At 46.8% G+C, this 21,766-nt stretch overlaps 1 protein-coding gene across 6 annotated transcripts in view; it reads left to right on the top strand.

Annotated features, from left to right (window-relative positions):
• The window catches only part of NR6A1 (nuclear receptor subfamily 6 group A member 1), a 132,702-nt gene that overhangs the window by 92,764 nt on the left and 18,172 nt on the right, over nt 1–21,766 (top strand). For all 6 annotated transcript variants that reach the window (XM_061604111.1, XM_061604110.1, XM_061604108.1 and 3 more), the window contains 2 exons: nt 6,791–7,021; nt 21,462–21,517. In XM_061604111.1, the coding sequence (XP_061460095.1) occupies nt 6,791–7,021; nt 21,462–21,517 (287 nt within the window). The remainder of the gene's footprint in view (nt 1–6,790; nt 7,022–21,461; nt 21,518–21,766) is intronic.

Raw genomic sequence — 21,766 nt, 5'->3', positions numbered from 1 at the left:
AACCCGAAGAGAAAGAGGAGGCAGAAGCAGCAGCGGCATTAATTGCTTTTGTTTGTGCCTGGGCCCTAGGGGGGGCTTCCGGCCACTTTGCAGCTCCCCTCCTCCTCCTCCTTTCCCTGTTCCAAATGACACACGCAGATCCTCAAGAGCCCCTGTGAGCTCCACTTTCTTCTCTAGTGAACTAGTGTGACTTTTGCTTTTGTATTTAAGCTTTCTTCCCCCCCCCTTCTTTAAAGAAGGGTCCAAATAAGTGTTAGCAAATCTGGTTTTGTGTTAACAAAACAAAAACCAACCGGGCTCCTTGGTCCTGAGGACTTAACAAGAAGGAAAGGGGGAAGAAATATATAGATAATTTGCATCTCTGTTGGAATGTTTTTTAAGATTTTTTATTGTTTCATTGCTTGTCGTTCGCCACCCTGGCAGGATAGAAATTTAGTTTAATAACAACAGCAGCAGCAATAATAATGTAGACACGTGTGCATGGGGGAGTGCGCGCGTGGGCTCTCCAGGACCTTCTTGAAGTCCTTCTCATGGGTGTTGCTGGCTTGCCTCGGGAACAGGGCTCCTGTCCCAGCTGAAGCCTCCCAGGACTGACTTTTGAGGAGGGTGTGAAGCTGCAAGGAGGCAGTTCTGAAGGAGTCCTTTACGGATAGGATTTTGGGAAGGGTCCACACCCTTCCCTCCTTCCTGCCCCGTTTCTCCGGCTGAGGACTTTTCCAAGCAGTGTTTTATTTTTGAGGCTAGTGAATGGTAAAAAATCGAGCCTGGAGACAACATTGCTACCAAAATTGTGGGAGTGGTTTAAACAAAGGCTTCAGATTTAAAAACAACAACAATAAAGCTAGCAGTGCTGCCCCACACCACCGGGGTGTGAATTTGGAAAGTGTGCAATGTGAATTTGAAAAGCCTCCGCAGGGGAGTCGCTGAGGATCCCTGGTACCAGGGGAGAGGCCCCAAAACGGTGCATCTGCAAAGTTCTGGAGGGAAGCACTCATTGCAGCCTGAAACCTCTCTTTTAAAATAAGCCAAAGGACTTCTCCATATCTATGATTTATGTATATCTGAAATTGTTACAGTAATGAGAACAAAGATTGCTGGTAACTTGTGTGTGTGTGTGTGTGTGTGTGTGTGTGTGTGTGTGTGTGTAACTTTTGTGTGTGTGTGTGTGTGTGTGTGTGTGTGTGTGTGAGAGAGAGAGAGAGAGAGAGAGAGAGAGAGAGAGAGAGAGAGAACCCTGTCCTTTGGCTTTGCATGTCAATAAACTTTTATGGCCCAGCTGGGCCAGAAAAGCCTGTTTTGGTTTGCAGAGGGTTAATTCTTCACAGGCTTTCTTTACTGTGGAGGAGCAAGCTGGCAATCAGGCTTTTCAGCCTTGTCACTCACCAAGCAGGAAGCCTTGATTTCTTAAGCTTGCTCTCTCTCCCCCCCCTCCTCCAGGGTGGGGGTTGGGCAGAGATCAATAAGGGGCTGCCGGCCATTGTGAGTGGCAGCAGAGGAAAAGCGCAGGGCTGGGCAGAGAGGTTCTCTTTTACGGAAATTCCAGCATAGTCTCCGCATGAAGGGAGTGAGATGGCAACCTGCCTTGAAAGGTATCCCCTCTTTGCAAAGCAGTGTCTCTTCCTAGAAGAGAGTGCTGCGGAGGTGCCCATGGGGAAGGTTTGCAGTGGGCTAGCAAAAAAAGAAACAGGTCTTTAGGAAATACGTTTTCTTCTTCCGGAGGGATCCGTGACAGGCTTTTACGCTTTTGCTTGCAAATAGTTCCGGCTGCCTGTTAGCCCTTAAAAAGGTCTCCTAGGCGTTTCATGTAAAAAGATGCTTTGGAAAACCCCACAGTAGCACATGGAAGCATTGAGAAATTGGCTCCGGTTCGTGTAGATTTTTGGCTTTCTGATGGCCCTGCAGCCATGGACCTTTCAAGTATACCATGCTGCTGAGAGAAGGAACCCGTTTTCAGTCATACAACGTGCCCTTTACTGATTTTAATGAAGTTACACGTTCCGTTCAGAATGGCTGCTTTCATCCTTGCTGACTGTACAAGAACGGCTCGAGTGAGGCCTCTAAACAGGCTTATGGCTTCTTTCTTCAAAAGCAGCCCCTCATATAGCTTAATGATGGGAGGGGACTTTCAAAAGCAGCCGGTGCTGTAGACTGGGAACTCTTTTATTTTTTGGGCTGGAGGGGAGAACCTAAAATAGCCCCTGATCTGGGCATATTTACAAGAGAGAGGTTACATTCATCAGTGTATCAAACACTACTCTTTCATGCCAAACTTAAGAACGTGAAAAATGTTAACAAAAGTTGAGGTTTGCCAAGTCAATATTGCATAGATTTTAATGTTTCCCAAAATTTCTATCTCTGTTCCTGTAGCTTTTTTTTAAAGCAGTCCTGCCATCCTGTGGTTTTAAAATGTCAAGAGGTGTGCATGTGCACGCTTGCATCTGTGTGTGGAGGCAGCTGATAAGGATAAGTCTTGGTAATGGGTAGTCTCTACGTGCTGCTGTGGCAATGTGGAGACCTGCTGTCCAGTTTCTTGGCTTTTGGTTTATCCTCCATTGGCTGAACCTTTCCTCCCACCCCACCCCATATGTACAGCTTGTCACCACCGCTGCTTCATTCTCCTTCCTGCATCTACTCTTGCTTGCCACCTCGTGGGTGTTCTAAAACAAGCATGGTGGAAGGGAGGGGAACCTTGCTTGATATACTGGCGAATCTGCCACCTCCACGGATGGGCTCAGAGTTCCTGTCCTTGCCAGACAATTGGACTTTCTGAAGCTGCCGCTCTGCCCTCCTCTTGATGCAAGAGGAGAAAGATCTGAAGTATCCTGGATGTGAGGCCTGCCTGCTAGGCTAGGTTACAACTACAACTAGACTGTGGAGCAGGGGAAAGATGAAGCTGAATGGGTTGGGATCCAGCAGAGGGAAAATGCTGGGTGTTCCAGATGCTGTCCGCTGCAGTTTGCAAGCATTGCTCTGGTCATCTCCCCCCCACCTCCCAAAAAAAGTAAAGAAACTGTTTGAGTTAAGAGGATAACTGAGATCTGGACCTGGGTGCAAACCGGCTGAAAGCAAAGGCAAACGGACAGCTGGCAAAGGGCAGGGATTCTCCATTGCTCTCCAGCGTCATCAATCAGTGCTAGGAAAAGTGGCCTACACACAGCTGTGTTGGCCGGGGCTGATGGGTGGTTGTAGTCCAAAACATTTGGACAGCATGGGTTTGGGAAACGCTGCCATAGTGTGACACACACACACCTAGCTGCTCAGATGGGAAGCTGTTCCAACCTGGCCTATATTATTGCTACTTCCTAAAAACACTATGCAGTTTATAACATTCTGGTTTTATGCAGCACACAGGGAGTCACTTCAGAATTTTATGAATTTGTTACATGGCAAAGCCCTCACTTTGCTCTTGGCTGAAGTGTGAGAAGGCTGGTGAGTTTCATTTCGTGGTGTTTCTGCCTGCTCTTGATTTTTTTTTTTTTAATCCCCATCCTGCCTGCTCTGCTTTGAGTTGAGAGTCTTGTGAAGAGGTGTGATTCCAAAAGAGCACGCTGGGGGTCAGGAGAGGGTTAGAAGGTGAACCATTTAACATGGGGAGCAAGTAAAAAAAAAAAATAGAAAGCTCTGCAAATTTGTACTAAGCCTGCTAATTTCTCTCTCTTACTTTGAATGAGCATTGCGGGAGGAGGATTTTGATTTGCTAACTGTTGGACTTGTCGTCGTGCTCTGTGTGAAGTGTGTGTTTCTAAACTTTAGTGAGACGAGAGGTTTCATAAAGGAAGAGCGTGCCAAGCCTCTGTGTGCTTGTTGAAAAGCTGAGCAAGTGTCTACCAGCTCACCTGCTGTTCAGCAGCCTCCTCATCAATACCTGCAGAATTGGATATTATTGCTGCCGCAGCTGCCAAAAAAAGGCCTTGCTCCTCAGCCAACCCACAGCAGTGGGGTGGGGAGCAGCAGTAACACTCTTCAAGGTTCAAGATGAAGCTGCTATTCCCCATAGCAGCCACTCCTTGATAGATGGTCCAGCAGCAGCAGCAGACAATGGTTTTGGAGACAACAAAGCCAGCTCACAGGAATAGTTTTCAGTTCCCCAAGCCTTTTCTCCGTGTTGCTGTTCACATTGCAGCTCCCAAGAAGAGCTGCTTGCAGCAGACCAACCTGAGCATAGCAAAGCGTGGCTGGCATCCAGTGTGAAAGCGTTTGCTTTTATCCAGCACGTTCTGCACTTGGTGCAAATTTCAAGGTTAAGAAATTGTTTGGAGCATAGAGTGAAAAGCCCCAACGCCAAACGGAAAGGTCACGGCTACCTCTGCAGTGGCCATGTTGCAAAGACCATGCATTAATGAGGGTGGAAAATTGTAGAGGTCAGGAGCTGCACCCCCCTGGGCCTCTGAGGATTATCTGGGGGCCAGTCAGGGCTGAGGTAGCCTTTCTCCCAGTTTTCCAGATTGGTAGTCAGCTTTCCAGGTCTTCCTCAGATTTCAGCCTGGTGGATTCAGTGAGGTGGCACATTTGGAGTCTCTCACTTGGATTCCTGCAAGTTGAGATGTGCCCAGTCTGGAAATGTAACCAGTTAACAGGGTAACAAGCATGGCTGGGATCACGTCCACAAACTGCTTTGTTGATTCTCTTGAATCAGCTGGGCTTCCTTGTAAGTTTGAAGAGAGGCCAGCTGGGTCTTTTTCACAGGTGACGTGTCAGTGAGTTTGGTTTTGGTTTTCCCAAGTCTCTAAATTGAGCTTTAAAATGTTTTCACTAGCGCACACCCCAAAAAACCTTCTTCTGCTTTCTACTTCACGGTAACATTCAGAAATGCCAACACTGCCTTTGCATCATTCCAGTTGTGGTCTTTGGCTGTGGGGTAAATGCCTCACCACATAAGCCCCCTTCCTCCTCTTCCCCCCTCTGCCCCCATTTATCTCGATGGATCTTTGGTCACCTCTGCTTGGCCAATAGCATTACCCACACACACCCCAAAGCCAGTTCAGGATTTATAGCTTTGATTAGGAGGGAGGGGGAAGGGAGAGGACAGGAGTCAAATCCCACCCAGAGAGGACTCTTAATCCCTCCCTTTCTCTGGACATCAGATAACTAAAGACAGAGATTATGCAATTTGTGCCTGCAAAGTCTGTTTAGTAGCTGCTCTTAGTTACTGGTGGAGGGGGGCAAGGGGGGCAATCTTCCTAGTGTAAAAGGAGCACAGGAGCCATCCTGCAGATGAGGGCTTTTTCTTTTATCTCCTGTTTTTATGCTGTTAAAGTAAGCGAGTTGACTGATGACTTGACTGATGACGACAGCTCCTCTGAAGCTTTTAGCAGGGAGCATTCCACCACCACCTCTGCGCTTCTCCCTGGAGCTCAGCTCTAAGCTCTGACACACCCACAGCAAGTGACGTTTCATAGCATGCCTTTGCACAGGTATGCTGTTGGATCCCGTTTCCCCTGTCCTCACCTGCTCATAGAAAACCTGTCAGTTACGATGTGCCATCCTTAATGCTGTTTGTTTCATTGCATTTAAAGCACTCTTTGGGAATTAGATTTGGCTTGCACCTGTCCAAGCCTGCCATATGGAGGGAGCTGGCTGTTTCAGGGCCTTGGTAGGGCACCCCATTGGGGTGCGTGTGTGTGGTTGGCTGCCTTTCCCACTGGACAACTAGACTGCTGTGGTGGGATCCCTTATGTATGGGCTCAGCAGTGATCTCTGCAAAAGGAAAGTTCAAATGGGAAGTCATAGTGCGGTTGCAGCAGAAGCAGGGTTATGCTGATATCTTAGGAGTTTGGGGTAGCATTGGCCAGCCATGGTGTCTTAGCAGCAGAGGAGGACTAAAAATGCCTTTAGCCACAAGGAGATTTTAGACACCGTTTGTGAGTCGATGTGACCAACTTCCAGTGTGACGCCAGGTTTTGTACAGGCTGCAGCTCCATGATAATGAGACTTCAGCTTAGCTGGCAAAGCCGCTTGCCTCAGCCATCCGTCGTGGAGTGGGTGTGCCTGTGGGCTTCACGTCTCTGTCTCTGGCAATTACCATGTGCCCCCTCCAGAGATCGTGGCCTCGGCCTGATTCTGTCGCATTAGGGAGGGGGATGTCTTAAGATGCCACATGGAAGGTGACGGCTCTGCTTTCGGGAGGGGCCCTTTGCCTTGGTTTTTTTTATCCTGAAGCTGTCTTATTAAGATTGGACAAGTCAGCTGCTGTTATCGTAGCCTCATTATCATTTTTAAGGAAGGCTTCTTTTGAATCCCCCACCCACATTTTTTTATCAGCTGCTTAGCAAAGGTTTTGCTGACACTTCTAAAGGTGAAACAGACAGACAGACAGACAGAAGGAGCAGGCGGGCATTCACTCTTGCTGCAACTCACACTTGCATGAATTCATCCCCGGCCCATTTTGTGGCCATGTCAGTCCTGCTGGAGTAAGAGAGTCATGTTTTCCTTCTCTGGGCCCAGATGTCTTTGCTTTCCAAATGTCAAAGTTGCCTGGGGCCTAGTCTCTTTCTCCCTGCCTCTCTGCCACTTGTTCTCTCTCTCCTGTTCTCCCCACATGCCTCTCCTTTCCTCCCTGCCCTATAAACCCTCAGGAAAGCCTGCTCTGCCGTTGAAGCTGGGGTGCCTTCCAAGTCACACCAAGGCTGACGCCTCTGTAGCAGCTGGCCTCCGCACAGAATTGCCCCAGAGGCCTCCATTGGCTATAACCTGGGCCAGAGTCACAGATGAGTTACCCTTCCACAGCTGAACTCAGCTGTGCCCCTCTCCTTCCCAAGCCTCACCTGTGGCTGTTTCCTTCCTCTTGCAGATGACCGAGTGGACCAGCGCACCTGCCTGATCTGTGGCGACCGAGCGACGGGCCTGCACTACGGCATCATCTCATGCGAGGGCTGCAAAGGGTTCTTCAAGCGGAGCATTTGCAACAAGCGGGTCTACCGATGCAGCCGCGACAGGAACTGTGTCATGTCCCGCAAGCAGCGCAACAGGTGCCAGTACTGCCGCCTGCTCAAGTGCCTCCAGATGGGGATGAATCGGAAAGGTACCCTCTCAAGGTCCAATGCTGCTGGGGGAAGGAAGGGGTCTTCTCAACACACATTGGCCAGGCTTGATAGAGGATACCGTCACACCCAGCTCCTGGGTCATCCCTGCAGCAGTCCCCTAACCTTAGTGAATGCCAGCAACGTAAAATCACCAAGAAAAGGGACCAGTTTTAATTCTAGGTCCCAACTTTCTAATTCATATATTTCCTGAACCAAGCAGGCATACAAATAAGTGGCTGTCGCGGACAAATATGTTTAGGGGAGAGGGAACTGTGAAATGAAGCATTTCTGTTTTGGCTCACTGTATACTCATGTCACAATGCAAAGCAAGATCAGTCACTTGAAGGTTAAGTGCTAAGAACATCCGAGAAGCCAGGTTTGGTAGCCACTGGGCCAAAGAGTGCTCCTCCCTCAGTAAATCCCTGTATTTGTTTCCCTGTCTAAATAGTCATGCTTTGAAGAATACAAGAGACAATTCATGTCCTATTGTGTCAAAATGTGACAAAAGTCACATTTTTGCCATTGTTTGTTCTTTTACATAAAACCAGGGGCTAACTCAATGTGTCTCATAGAACGTCATGGATTCAATTTTAAGAGCTCACGAGTGTTAATATGTTTGTATTACATTTGGATGCTAATTTTAAACTAGGTTAGTTTAAAGATACTGAAACTTTAAAAAATGCTTTACATTTTTAAAATCTGATTTAAAAAAAAAAATGCTTTAAATCGACTGTGATCATAGAAAGCATGGAGTTACCTTCTCATCTCTGCCTTCTTTATGTTACACCAGAGGCCACTCTCTCCATCAGAGGGATTTCTGCACATTGTTCAGGGCCTTCTGGTGTCAGTAAAATAAGATTTCAGGAAGCCATCCATGGAAAAAAGGGCCTCTACTTGTCATATTTGATGTTAGCATGTTGCTTCATAGGAATTTAAAAACAAGATGTTGCACTTGTCTCTTCTCTTTCCCTAACATTTTTACTTGGAAAGGTGGAAATGAAAGTAGACTTCATATTGTGGAATAAGAAAAAAAGTTAAGGAAAGAGTTAAGGCACTTAGAAATTCACTCATGCATGTAAATAGGTTCTTCAGCAGAGGTGGGGAATCCATGGCCTGCCAAATGTTGTTGAAGACCAACTCCCATCAGCCCCAGCCAGCATGGCCAATGGCAAAGGATGATGGGTGTTGTAATCCAACTAAATCTGGAGGGCCACGGATTCCCCACCCATGTTCTACAGTCTTGCACACATGTTGCTCAATTTACAAATTTAGACTCCACACTACCTACGCTTTCTGGCCTTTCAGTCTCAAGCCCACTCGATTTCTTGTATGGGTTGGGAAAACAATGAAACTCAGAACATTGCATAGCAATACACACACACACACATATTTCTTGTGACAGTGTGTACTTGATGGTTATTAGATTCTGTTCATCTTTTTTTGTAAGCTGTCCTGGGAATGCAAATGTGCTGACAGTATGAGATAAAAATGTAATTAAGTGCACTTGCATGTGGGTGGGGGCAAGATTAATCGATGGGGGCAGGCAGACATTTGGCAAGTGTCCAGTTGAGACATGCAAGTTTGCAGACAGGAGGAGGAGGAGGCAAGACCCAAATGAGTTCCATTTAAAACGGATTAACTAAATGTTTATTATTTATGAGCAAAGCAAGCTGATATTCTGATAATGCTTGAATACATTATTCTGTCTACAACCTAGCATAACCTTTGTAACATGTTTCCAACCAACAGCTTGTGCATATTTTTTTAAAAAAATTAAAACCAGCAAAGTAATGTACTATTCAGGCATTATCAGAGCACCAACAAAGTAACATTACAACCACAATAGACACAGATTTGTTTGTTTTTTGGTCAAACATGCATAGGAAAAGATTGTCCTGCCGCTGCCCTCAGTTTCACTGTTGCCCCCGACCTTCAGCAGATGAGGATAGGTGCTGCTCATGCAAAGGGATACACACAGCAGCAACTATCACAAAAACTCACACAAGCCTTCATCCGTCACCTGCCAGGTTTTGCTGCAAGTGTCTTTGGTCTGATAAAAACCATTCTTCTCTTGGGCTGCAAGCCTTTTTGGTCAGCAATTTTTCTTTCGGTCAGCAGGTTCCATCCCTGGGAGATTCAGGCTGGCAGTCAGGCGTGTGCTGCCTTTGCAGTTCCCCTTCCATTTGTATCCACTGAATCCTTACGAAAAGTTTCCCTTGCATTGCTTCCCATTTAAAAAGGGGGGCTTAAAGCTTTGTGACATTAGGAATACACAATTGATTTTTTCACCAAGCCAGTGAAAGGGACACCCCTGCAATACCTTTGATGTTGTGGCATAATCTAAGCCATCAAAGTGAGAAAGTAAAGGCATTGGGAAGGGATAGAAAGAGAGGATCCTGCACCACAAAGCAATTTGATCTAGTCTTCATTTGGATCCTTCCAACATTTGCCATGGCTCTTCTCTTCAGTAGGTTGATTCTTCTTGCCAGACTGCATGCTGATATGACAAATTGACTTGATTTAATAATTAGTAGAATTTATAGGCTTTTAAGAATAGAACACTGGAAAGAGCCAGTCACCTTTACTTGCGCACTGCGTGGCACATCCCACAGCTGAGTAAAAGGGGGCTGACCTGTTGAAAACACAATAAGAATGTTGGGAGAGGGATGGACATTTCCCCCCCAAGTCATTTTTTAATCTAACAATTATTAACGATAAACAACAATAATAATTAATAATCAACAAAACGCTAATCCAAAAGTAAATATTTGCTTCTCGTCATTATATTACACAATATAAATTAACATAAGATAGAAAAATTCAAACCTACTTGAATGTGCTGTAGTGGGAGGCAATTATTTTCTTGACGGTACTGTATAAAAGACAGCCAGTTTCCCCAAAGTTTGTTTTTATATTCGCTTGTCATTCTTGCCCTCACATAAGATGTTATTTTTTTCTGTCATAGCAAATTCCCAAACGTTATTAAACTATTCTTTCCAAGGAGAGAGTAATGTAATTTTCCAGCTTTCCGCCAGTAACATCCATGCAACTGTCAACAAATGGTGGGTGACATCTAGTTCAACAATATCAATAGTGGATCTAAAGGAAGTTCATGTTTCGGAATTTAAATTATTTTAATAAGCACCTTCAAGTATGTTTGTGTGCAGCTACAGAGGGATGGACATTCTCTCGTGATTGACAGATCTCCAAGTGGGTAGTGTAGCTCCCCCTGCAGCTCGGAGACAGGAAACACCCAAAGCTTCAACAGGAGGCTTTGCTGCACCCCTCCTGATGGGACCGAGGCTGTTTCCTGTTTCAGCTCAGAGCACATCCTGTTTGGCATCTCTCTTCTTCCTCACTGAGTACCTCTCTTTTCCCCGTTGTTTTTCCTCCCCTCCCTTCTTTCCCTTATTAATTTTCCTGTGTGTTGTTTGCCGTCTGTCACTGCCCAGCTAAATAAATAAATAAGGCAAGCAAGCAAGCTTCCCTTTTTACCTCAGTCCTCTATTGTCTTCATCTCCCCACCCCTTCCCTGGGCAGATGGAAAGGGCTTCAGTGTGACCACTAGACATTGTTACACAGGGAAAACTTTCCCTGTCTTGCCCTTCAGAGTGCCTTCTTGTAAGCGCAAAGCCCATGGAGGACAAAGGCAGCACTCAGCGGTAGCCACAGTCAGCGCCCAGCCACTTGGAGTTTTCCCACCTTTGCCACACCTGCCGTTTTCAGCCACAGAAAATCCTGAAGAAGGGACGTTCAGCCATGTATTGACCTCTGTGTCCCTGACAAGCAGCACAGAGTATTTTGGAGGTGGAATGACGACAGCAGCATCTCTAGCAATGGGTGATGAGTCCACTTTGGCAGCCCAAATTAGCCCTATGATGGGAAAAGCAACAACGCCCATCGTTACTCCTAGCTCCTGTGTAATGGCCCCTGCATAATACACAGTTACCACAGTTTCCAGCCTCACCAGTTTTACTGTCTGGCTTAAACAGAGAGCAAGAGTTCCTCTCTCCTGATGGGGAAGCGGTGGGTTACAGTTCAGCTACACCCTGCTCTTCCTCCACCTAATATCTTAGTGCATTCTCCCTCTACTCAGGGCCAGTATGCCCACAGAACTTCAGAGCTGCTATAGGCTTTTCCTTCTTCCCCAGCCACACAAATATTCTCAGCAGACTTTACTGTCAAGCCTCTGTTCACCTGAAATCATACAACAGTTTAAGGAGGCTCTGTTAGCTGACCTTGTCTCAGAGCTGTCAAAAGGGGGAGCACCCAAATGTGCCTTGCCACTGATGTGGCACTCCCTTTGCCTAAGCGCACAGTGTGAAGGCACAACCACTCCTGGCAGGCATGGATCCTGGTGCACAGTGCTCAGTCTCAAATTTCTAAACCAATTCGTGACCCACCAGATGTTCAGGATGGAGACCCTTCCCTCCATCCAGGAAGCCCTCCATCCACAAGACTTCCTAGCTTCAACAGGCCTAAAGGAGGCCTATCTGCATATCTCAATATTTCCAAGACATTGGAGGCTGCTATGCTTCTCCTACAAAGGCTCTGACTACCAGTACTAGGCCTTGCCATTTGGCCTAGCCTCAGTATTTGCCAAGGTGATAGTGGCAGCGGTAGCAAGTCTGGGGCTCCAGAGAGTACTCATGTATCCTTTCACCTGAATGGTCTCCTGATCTGGTCCCCAAGTCTCTTGCAAGCTCAGGACAACATCCAGGTGACTCTAGCTCATCTAAAAGAACAGTTTTCTGATCAACTCTTCAAAGAGCCATTTGAATCCATTCTGACAACTTCGGTACCAGGGGGTGTGGCTAGCATCTTTATTTCCCATGAGAGAATTCTAAAGATAAAGGTTATGATTGGTCCTCTCCTACAGGCCTGCTCAGCAGACATTATGTAGCTCACCCAACTTTGAAGGATGATGGCCTCAGTCATAGGAGTCTTGCTCTGGGCACATCACCACTCTTGCCCACTCCAATGGCTTCTTCTCCATTTTCAGAGTGACCTAGTTCACAGCCATCACTGCTGAATTCTCCTGTCCAAGTCCGTGAAGGACTCACGCAGATTGTGGCATCTGGACCATCACTTGACAAAAGGTGTTCCATTGCGGGATCCTCCCCAGTCAGTCTTCATGACAGATGCCAACCTGAGGGGCTGAGGAACCCATTGCCTATGCCAGTACACCCAGGACATGTAGTCAGCGTTGGAAGCACAAAGAAGTATTATTTGGCTTGAACTGAGAACAGCTCATCTGGCTCTCTAAAACTTCTACAAAACCCTCGCCTTCCCGGATGTTCTGACAACACTACCGCAAAGGCTCATATAAATCAGTAAGGATGCACTCACTTCCAAGTTCTGCAAGTGGAGGTGGCAGCCCTCCTGTCCTGGGCAGAATAGCATGTAAGGTCTGTCTCAGCAAAGTACATCCAGTGAGACCTAAACACATCAGTAGACTTGCTAAGCACACAGCAGTTGTTTCCAAGTGAACAGGCAGTGAAATCAGGAGGTCTTCGTCTCCCTCCAATGGAAGTTGGGGTATTTCAAAGTGGACCTCTTCATATCTCAGTTGACACTCAAACCAAAAAGAGGGGAACCCTCAAGGTGCCACACCAGCAAACGGCAGGAGGTTAAGAATAGGAAAAATTATTTATTGAATCCCAATGCGTTTCGGGTGATAACACAACCCTTTGCTAAGGGCAATCTTGTGAAAGTATCAAACTGGTGTCTCAAAAATGTAGCAAACTGAATTCGGTTCAATAAATAATTTTTCCTATTCCTAACCTCCTGCCGTTTGCTGGTGTGGCACCTGGAGGGTCCCCCTCTTTTTGGTTCAAGTGTTTTTGGGTGCTTCCCTCCTTGCTTCCCTGTTACATCTCAGTTGCCTCCCCAGACCAGACACTTCTTTGCATGATACCTGCACCAGAGAGTGGAGCAGGTGGACACACTTTGAGCTCTGTGTAAAGAAACTCAGGTAGGAGGGCAGAAGTAGTACTGATAGCCCCATATTGGCCAAGATGGCCTTGCTTCTCCGAGCTGATACATCTAGCCATAACCCCACCTTATCTCCTCCCACTGCACCAGCACCTTCTTTGACAGGGCCCTCTGATTCATCCAGACTTGCATTGGCTTCAGCTTGCCACCTAGGTTGGGTGCTGCCAGCTGTTGAAGTCAGGGATTCCACCTAAAGTGGTCTACACCATTCCGGTGGTGAGAAAACCTTCCACTCTTCACAGCTGTCAGGCCACTTGGACTATATTTTCACGCTAGTGCAAAGACTAGAAGATCTCCCTTGTTTCAGCCTATGTCGCTGACATCCTCTTGTTTCTCCAGGAAGGTCTCCAAATGGACTTGCATCCAAATGCCTTGAGGAGGCAAGCAGTAGCACTCTCATCGGTGCTGCTCACATCATCCTCAACCCCATTGGGTTCAAATCTTATGCTCAAGCATTTTCCCAAGAGAACCTCTGTCCTCAGTCTTCAATTCAGCACCATTTCCCAACATGAAGCCTTCATGTGGTCCTATCCTTGCTCCAGAAGCCACCCTTTGAACCACTAAATACTGTCTCCTTGAGGATCCTATCCCTAAAGGTCATTTTTCTTGTGGTCATTACTACTGCCTGCAGGGACTCCAATGCCCTGTTGGTTGAAAAACACCTTTGTGTTTTCAGTTGAAAAACACCTTTGTCTTCCATAAGGACAGGGTGGCCCTACGTACTAATCCCACAGTGAATTCCCCTTTCCATTGACAGAAGGAAGTCATTTTACCCTCTTTTTGCCCAAATCCCTCACACCTCAAGGAGAAAGTGTGGCATTCACTGGATGTGAGGCATGCACTCAGAGTGTACATAAACCATACCAAGCCATTCAGACTAACAGACTCTCCTATTTGTGTCCTACCATCCTGGGGAAAAAGCTTACCCGTTCTACATTGTCCCGTTGGATAAAGGCCTGTGTTTCGCTGGCATAGGAGGCTCTCCATCTTCCTTCCCCTTTCAGTATCACTGTTCGCTCTACTAGGTCATTTTTCATTGGCGATCACTCGTGGCCGAGGAAGATTGTCTTCCAGGGTAAGGTCTTTAACGGTGGGTCCGTAAGTGACTGTGGAGGCCAATTCTGGATCCACACAGCCTCCCACAGTGAGGACACAGGTTTCCAGATGGAAGATGGTCACGATGAGGATTTGTTTGACGTGCCATTCGCTTAGCTTGATTGTTCCTTTCGCCCTGTACTTGTGCTTCTTCAAAGTCCATAGCACCCACAGCAGTCTATTCACCTAAGGCCGTGATCCTGGAAATTTGCAGGGCCACAACTTGGTTGATGCCCAACATCTTTACTAAACACTTTGCTTCAGCCAAGGCCACATTTGGACGCAGGGTTCTGCCACAGGTGCTGTCACCCTCTGCTTCTTGCCTCTGCCCCACCTGGGTCTCTAGCTTTATGTCCCACTTGGAGACCTCTGTCATCCACAAGAGAAAGAGCAGTTCTTACTATAAACAGTATTTCTTTGTGGATGGCGAGAGGTCTCCAAGCCCCATTCTAATGATGTTATTAGTGGTATTCACTTTCAGGTGGATGAGACAGTACTCAGGGATTCTCATCCCTCCACTGTATTTTTTCCTATGTGGCCAGTTAGCTCTTTTTTGTTTCTATCATGTTTGTTTCGTGTTGCGCACTGTTTATTCCCTTGTTATGGCTGTGTTTTTGCTGCTGCTCGAATGTTTCTGTTGAGGTGTGTTCCCTATTATTCCCCACAAAATGGAACTGAGTCTCATCAGAAGGGGAGGAGCGAAGTCTCGTTGAAGCTTGGAGCTCACTACCCACTTGGAGACCTCTCTTCGGCTACGAAGAAATACCGTTTTTGGTAAGAACAACTTCCTTCCCTTAGGGCAGTAGTTCTTTGCTGAGCAGTGTTTATGAGCAGCTTGGCCTTTGGTTGTTTTCAAACAGCATCTTTGTCTGACTGAGAGTGTCTCATCTTTTCCTGCTCACAATGGTAGTAATAGAAAACTGGAGCTAGGCAACTGAGCCTTGCCAAAGTTTAATACAATTTTGGGGAGGGTGAACAACATTGACCGGATGAAGAGCTTATCTTGTTTCCTTAACTAGCTCAGATCAATATTTTGATCATCTTTGGATTTCACGTAGTATAGACTAGTTAGGTTGGGAATGTGGCCAGAGGGGGCATTATTTCCCTTTGCCATTTTCTTTTTAGATGCTGTTTTGAGGAAGGAAAGAGAGGAGTGGGCCATTAAATCCTTCAAAGGCTACCTAACATTTTAGTAACAATTTACTAGCCTGTCTCAACAAAGATCCTTGTGGCATTTTAAAGATTAACAACAACAAAGTCTTTAAGGTGCAACAAGACTTTGTTTGCTCTGTGTTTTTTTTTAAAATACACACTAAAATGTTAAATCGCTTTTATTTACTTTGTTTGTTTAATTAATGTAGATCCCGCCATTCCTCCGTTTATGAATAAATCCTTGACTTGCTATTTAAACATTCAAATCTTGAGGCTTTGCATCTGAGGCTGTGTGACCTCCAAAGAATAATCCCTGCCTGCCTCCCCTCAAAAGTAGCAACTTTAGCTGAAGAAGCTGATGCTGCAACAGGTCTTTGTTGAAAAGTCATTCCCACGAGACTTCAGGAGGCCAGGCGGGTCCTGGTGGGAGAAGGCTCCTTCTGGGAAATGGGGGCAGGGTGCTGCTGTTGTCCTATAGGACAGGGATGGAGAAGTCTGTGGCCCTTCAGATGTCCTTGGACTCCCAACTCCTATAGCCCCGGCTAGCAGGGCCAATGGTCAGGGATGGAGGAAGTTGGAGTCCAGCAACATCTGGGGGGCACAAGTTCCCCATCTCTGTCCTATGGAGCATACAGCTATGCCACCCACAGAAGTCACGCCTGACCCTGGTGTAACAGAGTACCCCCTTGCTCAAGCCAGTGCCGTTTTATTCCACCAATAACTAATAATAATAATAATAATTTTATTTATTGGTCGCCTATCTGTCCAGGTTAGTGGACACTCTAGGCGACTTACACTAGCTAAAAGCTATACATAATATACAGTATACAAAAGCAATCTACAGTCCTGACTTATTTTAATCTCTACTCCAACTGGTTTTAGGGGATGCCTTGTATTGTCTCCTTGTTTGCTGCCCTGTGGAGCTGTGTTTGGAGGGAGAGGAGTCTGAAAACAAATGGATGACTCTGGAAGGCAGGAGGGGAGAGGTACATTATGTTAGCTGGCCAGCTAAGGTGCTTGTAGGCATATATGAGGCAGAGGGAGGCGTGCCCTTTGCTCCTTAGTGGTTGGCACCCCAGGTGCCTTTGAAGCTCAGTGGCACTGTCCGGAGGCTGTTAAGATTCCAGCAGATTCCCCGAAGGAAGGAGGGGGGGGGAGAGAGAGACCTCTGCTGGGCACTGATGAGAAATGCACTCTGCAGTCCCAGTGGTAGAACAATGAGTCATAGGATAGTAGAATTGGAAGGGGCCTACAAGGCCATTGAGTCCAACCCCCTGCGCAATGCAGAAAAGTCCAGCAACATCCAGCATTTTATTTCTTTACTGAACAAAATTCATATACCGCTTGATTGTGGAAAACCTCTAAACAGTTTACAGTTTTGCCTCAGTTCTGCTAATAAAACATTTGGAGATTTTATTATTTCTCCCCTCCCCCCACAGAACTCCTGAATCATGTTCAAGACTCACAAACTTATTGTGACATGATGTTTTGTAGCCACAGTGGTAGACTTAGAGCCACGTTTGGGGGGGGGGAGCGCAGAATCAGATGCCATTAAGCCAGATGTGGGGAACCTGTGGTCCTCCAGATGCTGCTGTACTACAACTCCCACACAAGTCTTGTGTGTCTGTGTGTGCGTGTCTAACTCCTGTGACATAGACAAACGATATCTGGTTATTCCATCCTTATTAAGGAATTTAGCGAGGGGGGGTTGGCCTTAACCAAGTCTGCTTGCCTGTTTGCTGGCTAATCCTTCCTACTTCACCCACCCAGCCCTCAAAAGCTTTGAAATACATTCTGTCCCCCAATTGCCACTTCTGGCTTGGGGGACTTTGGGCAATTTTTCACAAACTTCCCCTCCCCCCACATGATTAGCCTGCCTATCCATAAATATGGACGTTGGTCATTCTAGTCATTCATGAGGCAGATGAAAAAATGTAGACACCTCCCACCCCTGCACGCAGATTCCTTCTTCCTTGCTTGCTGGCTGGAAGTAAACAGAGGTGACTTTCCCAATTCTGCACAGGCCTAGAGGCCAAGAGTGGCCTGGTGCCAGCGTTTGGCCACCACCCAGCCCTGAACCCATAGAGGACTGTTTGGAAGCTGCCTATGAAAGTTAGGAGCGAATAGAACCAGGTGAGGCTGGCAAGAGGGAAGTACCTGGTATCTGCTTTGGGACTGGTGCTCTGATTAAGAAGTGAAGCTGAGCAAACGTTTTCTAGCCTGAGAACCCCATTCCCTCATAGGCAACCTTCCAGGGGCCGCGTGACAGTAGTGGAGAGGGCCAGAGGGAAAAACAGACAGAACCATAGGCAACCAAGTGAGCAGAGCAACGGATGTGACTCTTCCCGTTGTACGGTAGGATACATTCCAGCCACACGAAAGCCAAATATTTCTACCCTCTCGCATCTCTGCCTCCTCCATCCAGGCAAAAGAGAAATGATCACAGTTCAGAGACACATTTTAGCCAGGTGAAAGCACTCAGGGAGAATGTAGAGCAAGGCTGGTGAGGGGTGTCCAGGAACCCCCGTGCAACTTGTGCGTTCCCAAAGGTCTTTGGCAGAGCTAGAACGAGGTGGGCCTTTGTGAGGGTGTGTTATCAGATCTGAATGTTATCAGATCTTGAACCAAACCTAATATTAGGGAGAAGGGAACCTGAGTGAACAAATAACACAAAAGTTTGGTACATTTATTTATTTATTAAAGAAAGTTAAGCAACAAACAATGTTGTTGTGAAAAATTAACTGCCCCCTTAGACTCAAAACCTGGTTATGTCACCTTTAGCAGCAATGACTGCAACCAAACGGTTCCTGACATTCTTGATCAGTCTCTCACAGCTCTGTGGTGGAATTTTGGTCCACTCCTCCATGCAGAACTGCTTTAACCCAGTGACATTGTGGGTTTTCGACCATGAACTGCTCCTTTCAGGTCCTGCCACAACATCTCAATGGGGTTTAGGTCTGGACTTTGACTAGGCCATTCCAAAACTTTAAATTTCTTGTTCCTCAACCAATTCTGATGTAGACATGCTTGTGTGTTTCGGATCATTGTCTTGCTGCATGATCCAGCCACGCTTCAGCTTCAGCTAACGGATGGATGGCCTGACATTCTCCTGTAGAATTCTCTGATACAAAGCAGAATTTATGGTTCCTTCAGTGATGGCAAGTCATCCAGGTCCTGATGCAGCAAAGCTTTCCTAAGCCATGACACTGCCACCACCATGCTTGACTGTTGGCATGAGGTTCTTCATGTGGAACGCAGTGTTTGGTTTTCACCAGACATAACGGGGCCCATGTCACCCAAAAAGCCCCATCTTTGACTCATCTGTCCATAGAACATTGTTTGCCAAAAAGCACCTGGACCGTCATCAAGACTTCTGGAACAATGGATGGAATGTTTTGGGCAACATGGGCCCCGTTATGTCTGGCGAAAACCAAACATTGCTGTAGCCTTGGAATGTACAGGAGAGCCTTGCAAAGTAAGTTCCCTCTTTTGCATGACTTCTCTTCTTGAGCAGGGGAGGGCCGTGTGTCTCCTTTTGCTCTTGGATGGAACTGATTTTGTGGATTCGTTTCACTTTGATTTCCAGCCTGATTTTGGCTCTGAAATGGCTCTGGTCACCCTGGGAGAAGGACAGGAGACTTTCCATCCAGTAAATTGTCCTGGACCTCTTGTGACTTCTAATAAGGTTGATTCTGGTGTCCTCCCACTGTGCTTTCTTGAGGACAGTAGCCCCTCCTAGAGAGAGAGATCCTGTCCACAGTTAGCCATGCACTGGCAACATCCCATTTGACATCCCATTTCTGCTGTATGTGAGGCTGCCTTTAAAGACTGTTCCAGGAGCTTCAGATGCTGCAAGGTCTGATCCTGCTGCTCTTGACTGGGACTGGGTGTTGAGACTGTATCTGGCCTGTTTTGAATTGGCACAGTCCAGAGTGCTGGTTTTGGCCTTTTAAGGCCCTCCAGTTTAAAACCAGAGTAGCCCCGGGGTTGCTTGATGATGAACTGGCACTGAACTTGTTATCTTTATGGCACCAGGGAAAGACCTTTTTATTTGCCCATACTTTTTAGGTGCAATTATGCTTTTCTTTTATCTTACCAGCTTAGAGTTTTAAGTGGTTTTAACATTTGCCACTCTTGCTAATGTTATGCTTTGTTCTTCCCCTGATTTGTTTACAATTCTTCGTTTTAAAAAATTGTTATCTGCTCCAGAAACCCCTTTAAACAGGGCTCCCAGGCACAGGACCATGACACAAATTTGCATATGCCAATTTATATATGTAGGTGCCTCTGGGCAAATTAAGATACTGGGATGGCTGGGGTCTCATCAGTGCTGTACTTTGCAGTGTGACCAGCTGCCATGTCAGCCAAGTAAGACAAAACAAAGAAAGATGGTTTTTAAAGGGTGGGAAGGGGGCACAAGAGCTGGAGGCTGGTGCGAAAGACCCAGAGCTCACCCCCCTTTCTGGAGCAACCCCTAACAATGCCCTTGCCTTTTAGGGTTGAAGAGTGCCAAATAAATAACCTCTAAAATAAATACAAATAAATCATTGGCTTACCCCAGCCTTCAATCTGGTGCCCTCGAGCAGTTTTGTGCTAGAACGATTGTGCTGGCTGAGGCTGTTGGGAGTTGTAGTGCAAAACAGCTGGAGAGCACCAAGCTGGCAAAGGCTGGCTTACCCAAAACCGAGGCTGAGCAGAAGCTTGAGCCTGTCTGCTAAGGGTGGGGGGTAGTGACGGCAGCAGCAGTTCTTAAGTGTAGCTGCTAGAGGGAGCCTGGCTGCACCTAGCTGTGGGCCAGAAATACAGACGGAGGATTTGGGAAGAGCTCTGATTTCCCATTCCTATTTCTATATTTGTTGCTGCTCCAGTACTCTCAGGGCCTTTCTGAAGGTCCATAAGCGAAGCAGATACGCTAAAGCCAGGAAATGCAAGCTGCTTTTTCCCCATCTGCCACTTGGCACTGCAGTTGACAGGCATCCTTTCCCATCTGTGCAAATGCTGATTGCAATCAGTTGTCAGTTTTTCTTTCCCCCTCCATGCCTCACGTGGGCTGCCTGCCTTTCTTTAATCAATTAAAGCACCTTTTTTAAATGCTCATAAGTTCATTCAGTATCTTATTTGCATCACGCACAGACAATTTTTTAAAGTTTCAGAACTACTTCTGCAGGGGAAAGGGTTGATGATGTTCCAGGCTCTAGCCAGTCAGTGCTGTACCCTGCAGGCTTGTGCTGCAAACTGCCAGAACTGGATCCTCTGAGCTTGACCAGAAAAAATATATTTTGTTTCAACTGACCCGAGTGAGTCAATTTGTGGCCCCAGTCATTCTAGCCGTGTCTCTGTCAGTGGGAAAGGATTTTCTTTGCTACGCAATTGGGAGCAAACTCCTTTGGTTTGTAGCTATCAACAGAACATAAATCTGCAGTTTAGTCTATGTACCTTCCTGAGCACTGGTTCAATCGATCACTTAAATTCTACTTATGAAGTCATGCATGGAATGCTTTCTCTTTTTCCCCGCCATGCCAGGCAGAAAATGCTGGGAGCAGTGCTCTCTCTCGCTCTCCCCCACACACCCATGCCCTGTTGCATGTCCCTTACAGAACATGGTAGGCAGCTACTCCACGCAGCATTTTTTTACCTAGCATGGCAGAGGTGCTGCATTTATGAAGGAAGCAGTCCATGAACCAACTTGTATGTAGAACCTCCTTTAAAAAAAAAAAATTACATTTTTCCATGCAGATTTTTTATTTTTATTATTTTCCAGAGTTATTCTAAAAAATGGAAACAGATTTTAGTCCATCCCTGTGCAGAAATGGCTTGGGATAGACTCGGGGAGATGTTTCTATCCCTAGAGTGCCCCTTTGAGTGAGGTGTGGCAGAACTGGTCCTTAAGCCTCTTCAGTGAAAACCAGCCTTGAGGATCTATGTGTCTTTGTGCAGGAGGGAATATTGCATGCCTTCTGTCTAACCGCAGGCCTGGGTCAGGTCAGCTGAGCACCTGGGCCAATTTAGGCATCATGGAAGCTCAGCCTGATCCTTGCTAGTCCCACCAGCAGAGGATCTACGGTAGGAGAAGGAAGGAAATCTCTTCAGTGGCATAATAGCACTGTGATGAGTGTGCTCCTGTACAGGGAGCAGGTTTAGCCAGGGTGCTCCCAGACCAGTCTCTAACCAGCAGCTCCTGTCTTCTTGTTTTTCCAGCAATCCGCGAAGATGGCATGCCTGGAGGCAGGAACAAGAGCATTGGACCTGTCCAGGTGAGCTGCCCATTGGACATCTGAGCTCAGTTGGTTTTTCTTGGCCTTTGTCACTAACCCACATCTGGCTCTGCAAGCCAAGGGGGCCTCTTGGGGAACCAGCAGTCAGTCATGTTCGGCACAAGCCAGAGACAGGCTCTTCCTTTACTTTCCGTGGAACTCAGTAACACCAAGGTTCCCTTCCCTGGACTGCATCTGTTGTGCTGAAGTATAGGTTCCACGTGTGATCATTTGCAGCCTGCCCCTTAC

This window comes from Rhineura floridana, chromosome 20 (genome assembly GCF_030035675.1).
Source record: "Rhineura floridana isolate rRhiFlo1 chromosome 20, rRhiFlo1.hap2, whole genome shotgun sequence".
NCBI classification, from domain to species: domain Eukaryota; kingdom Metazoa; phylum Chordata; class Lepidosauria; order Squamata; family Rhineuridae; genus Rhineura; species Rhineura floridana.
The sequence above is the reverse complement of the archived record's forward strand: the minus strand, read 5'-3'. Positions and strand labels throughout refer to the sequence as shown.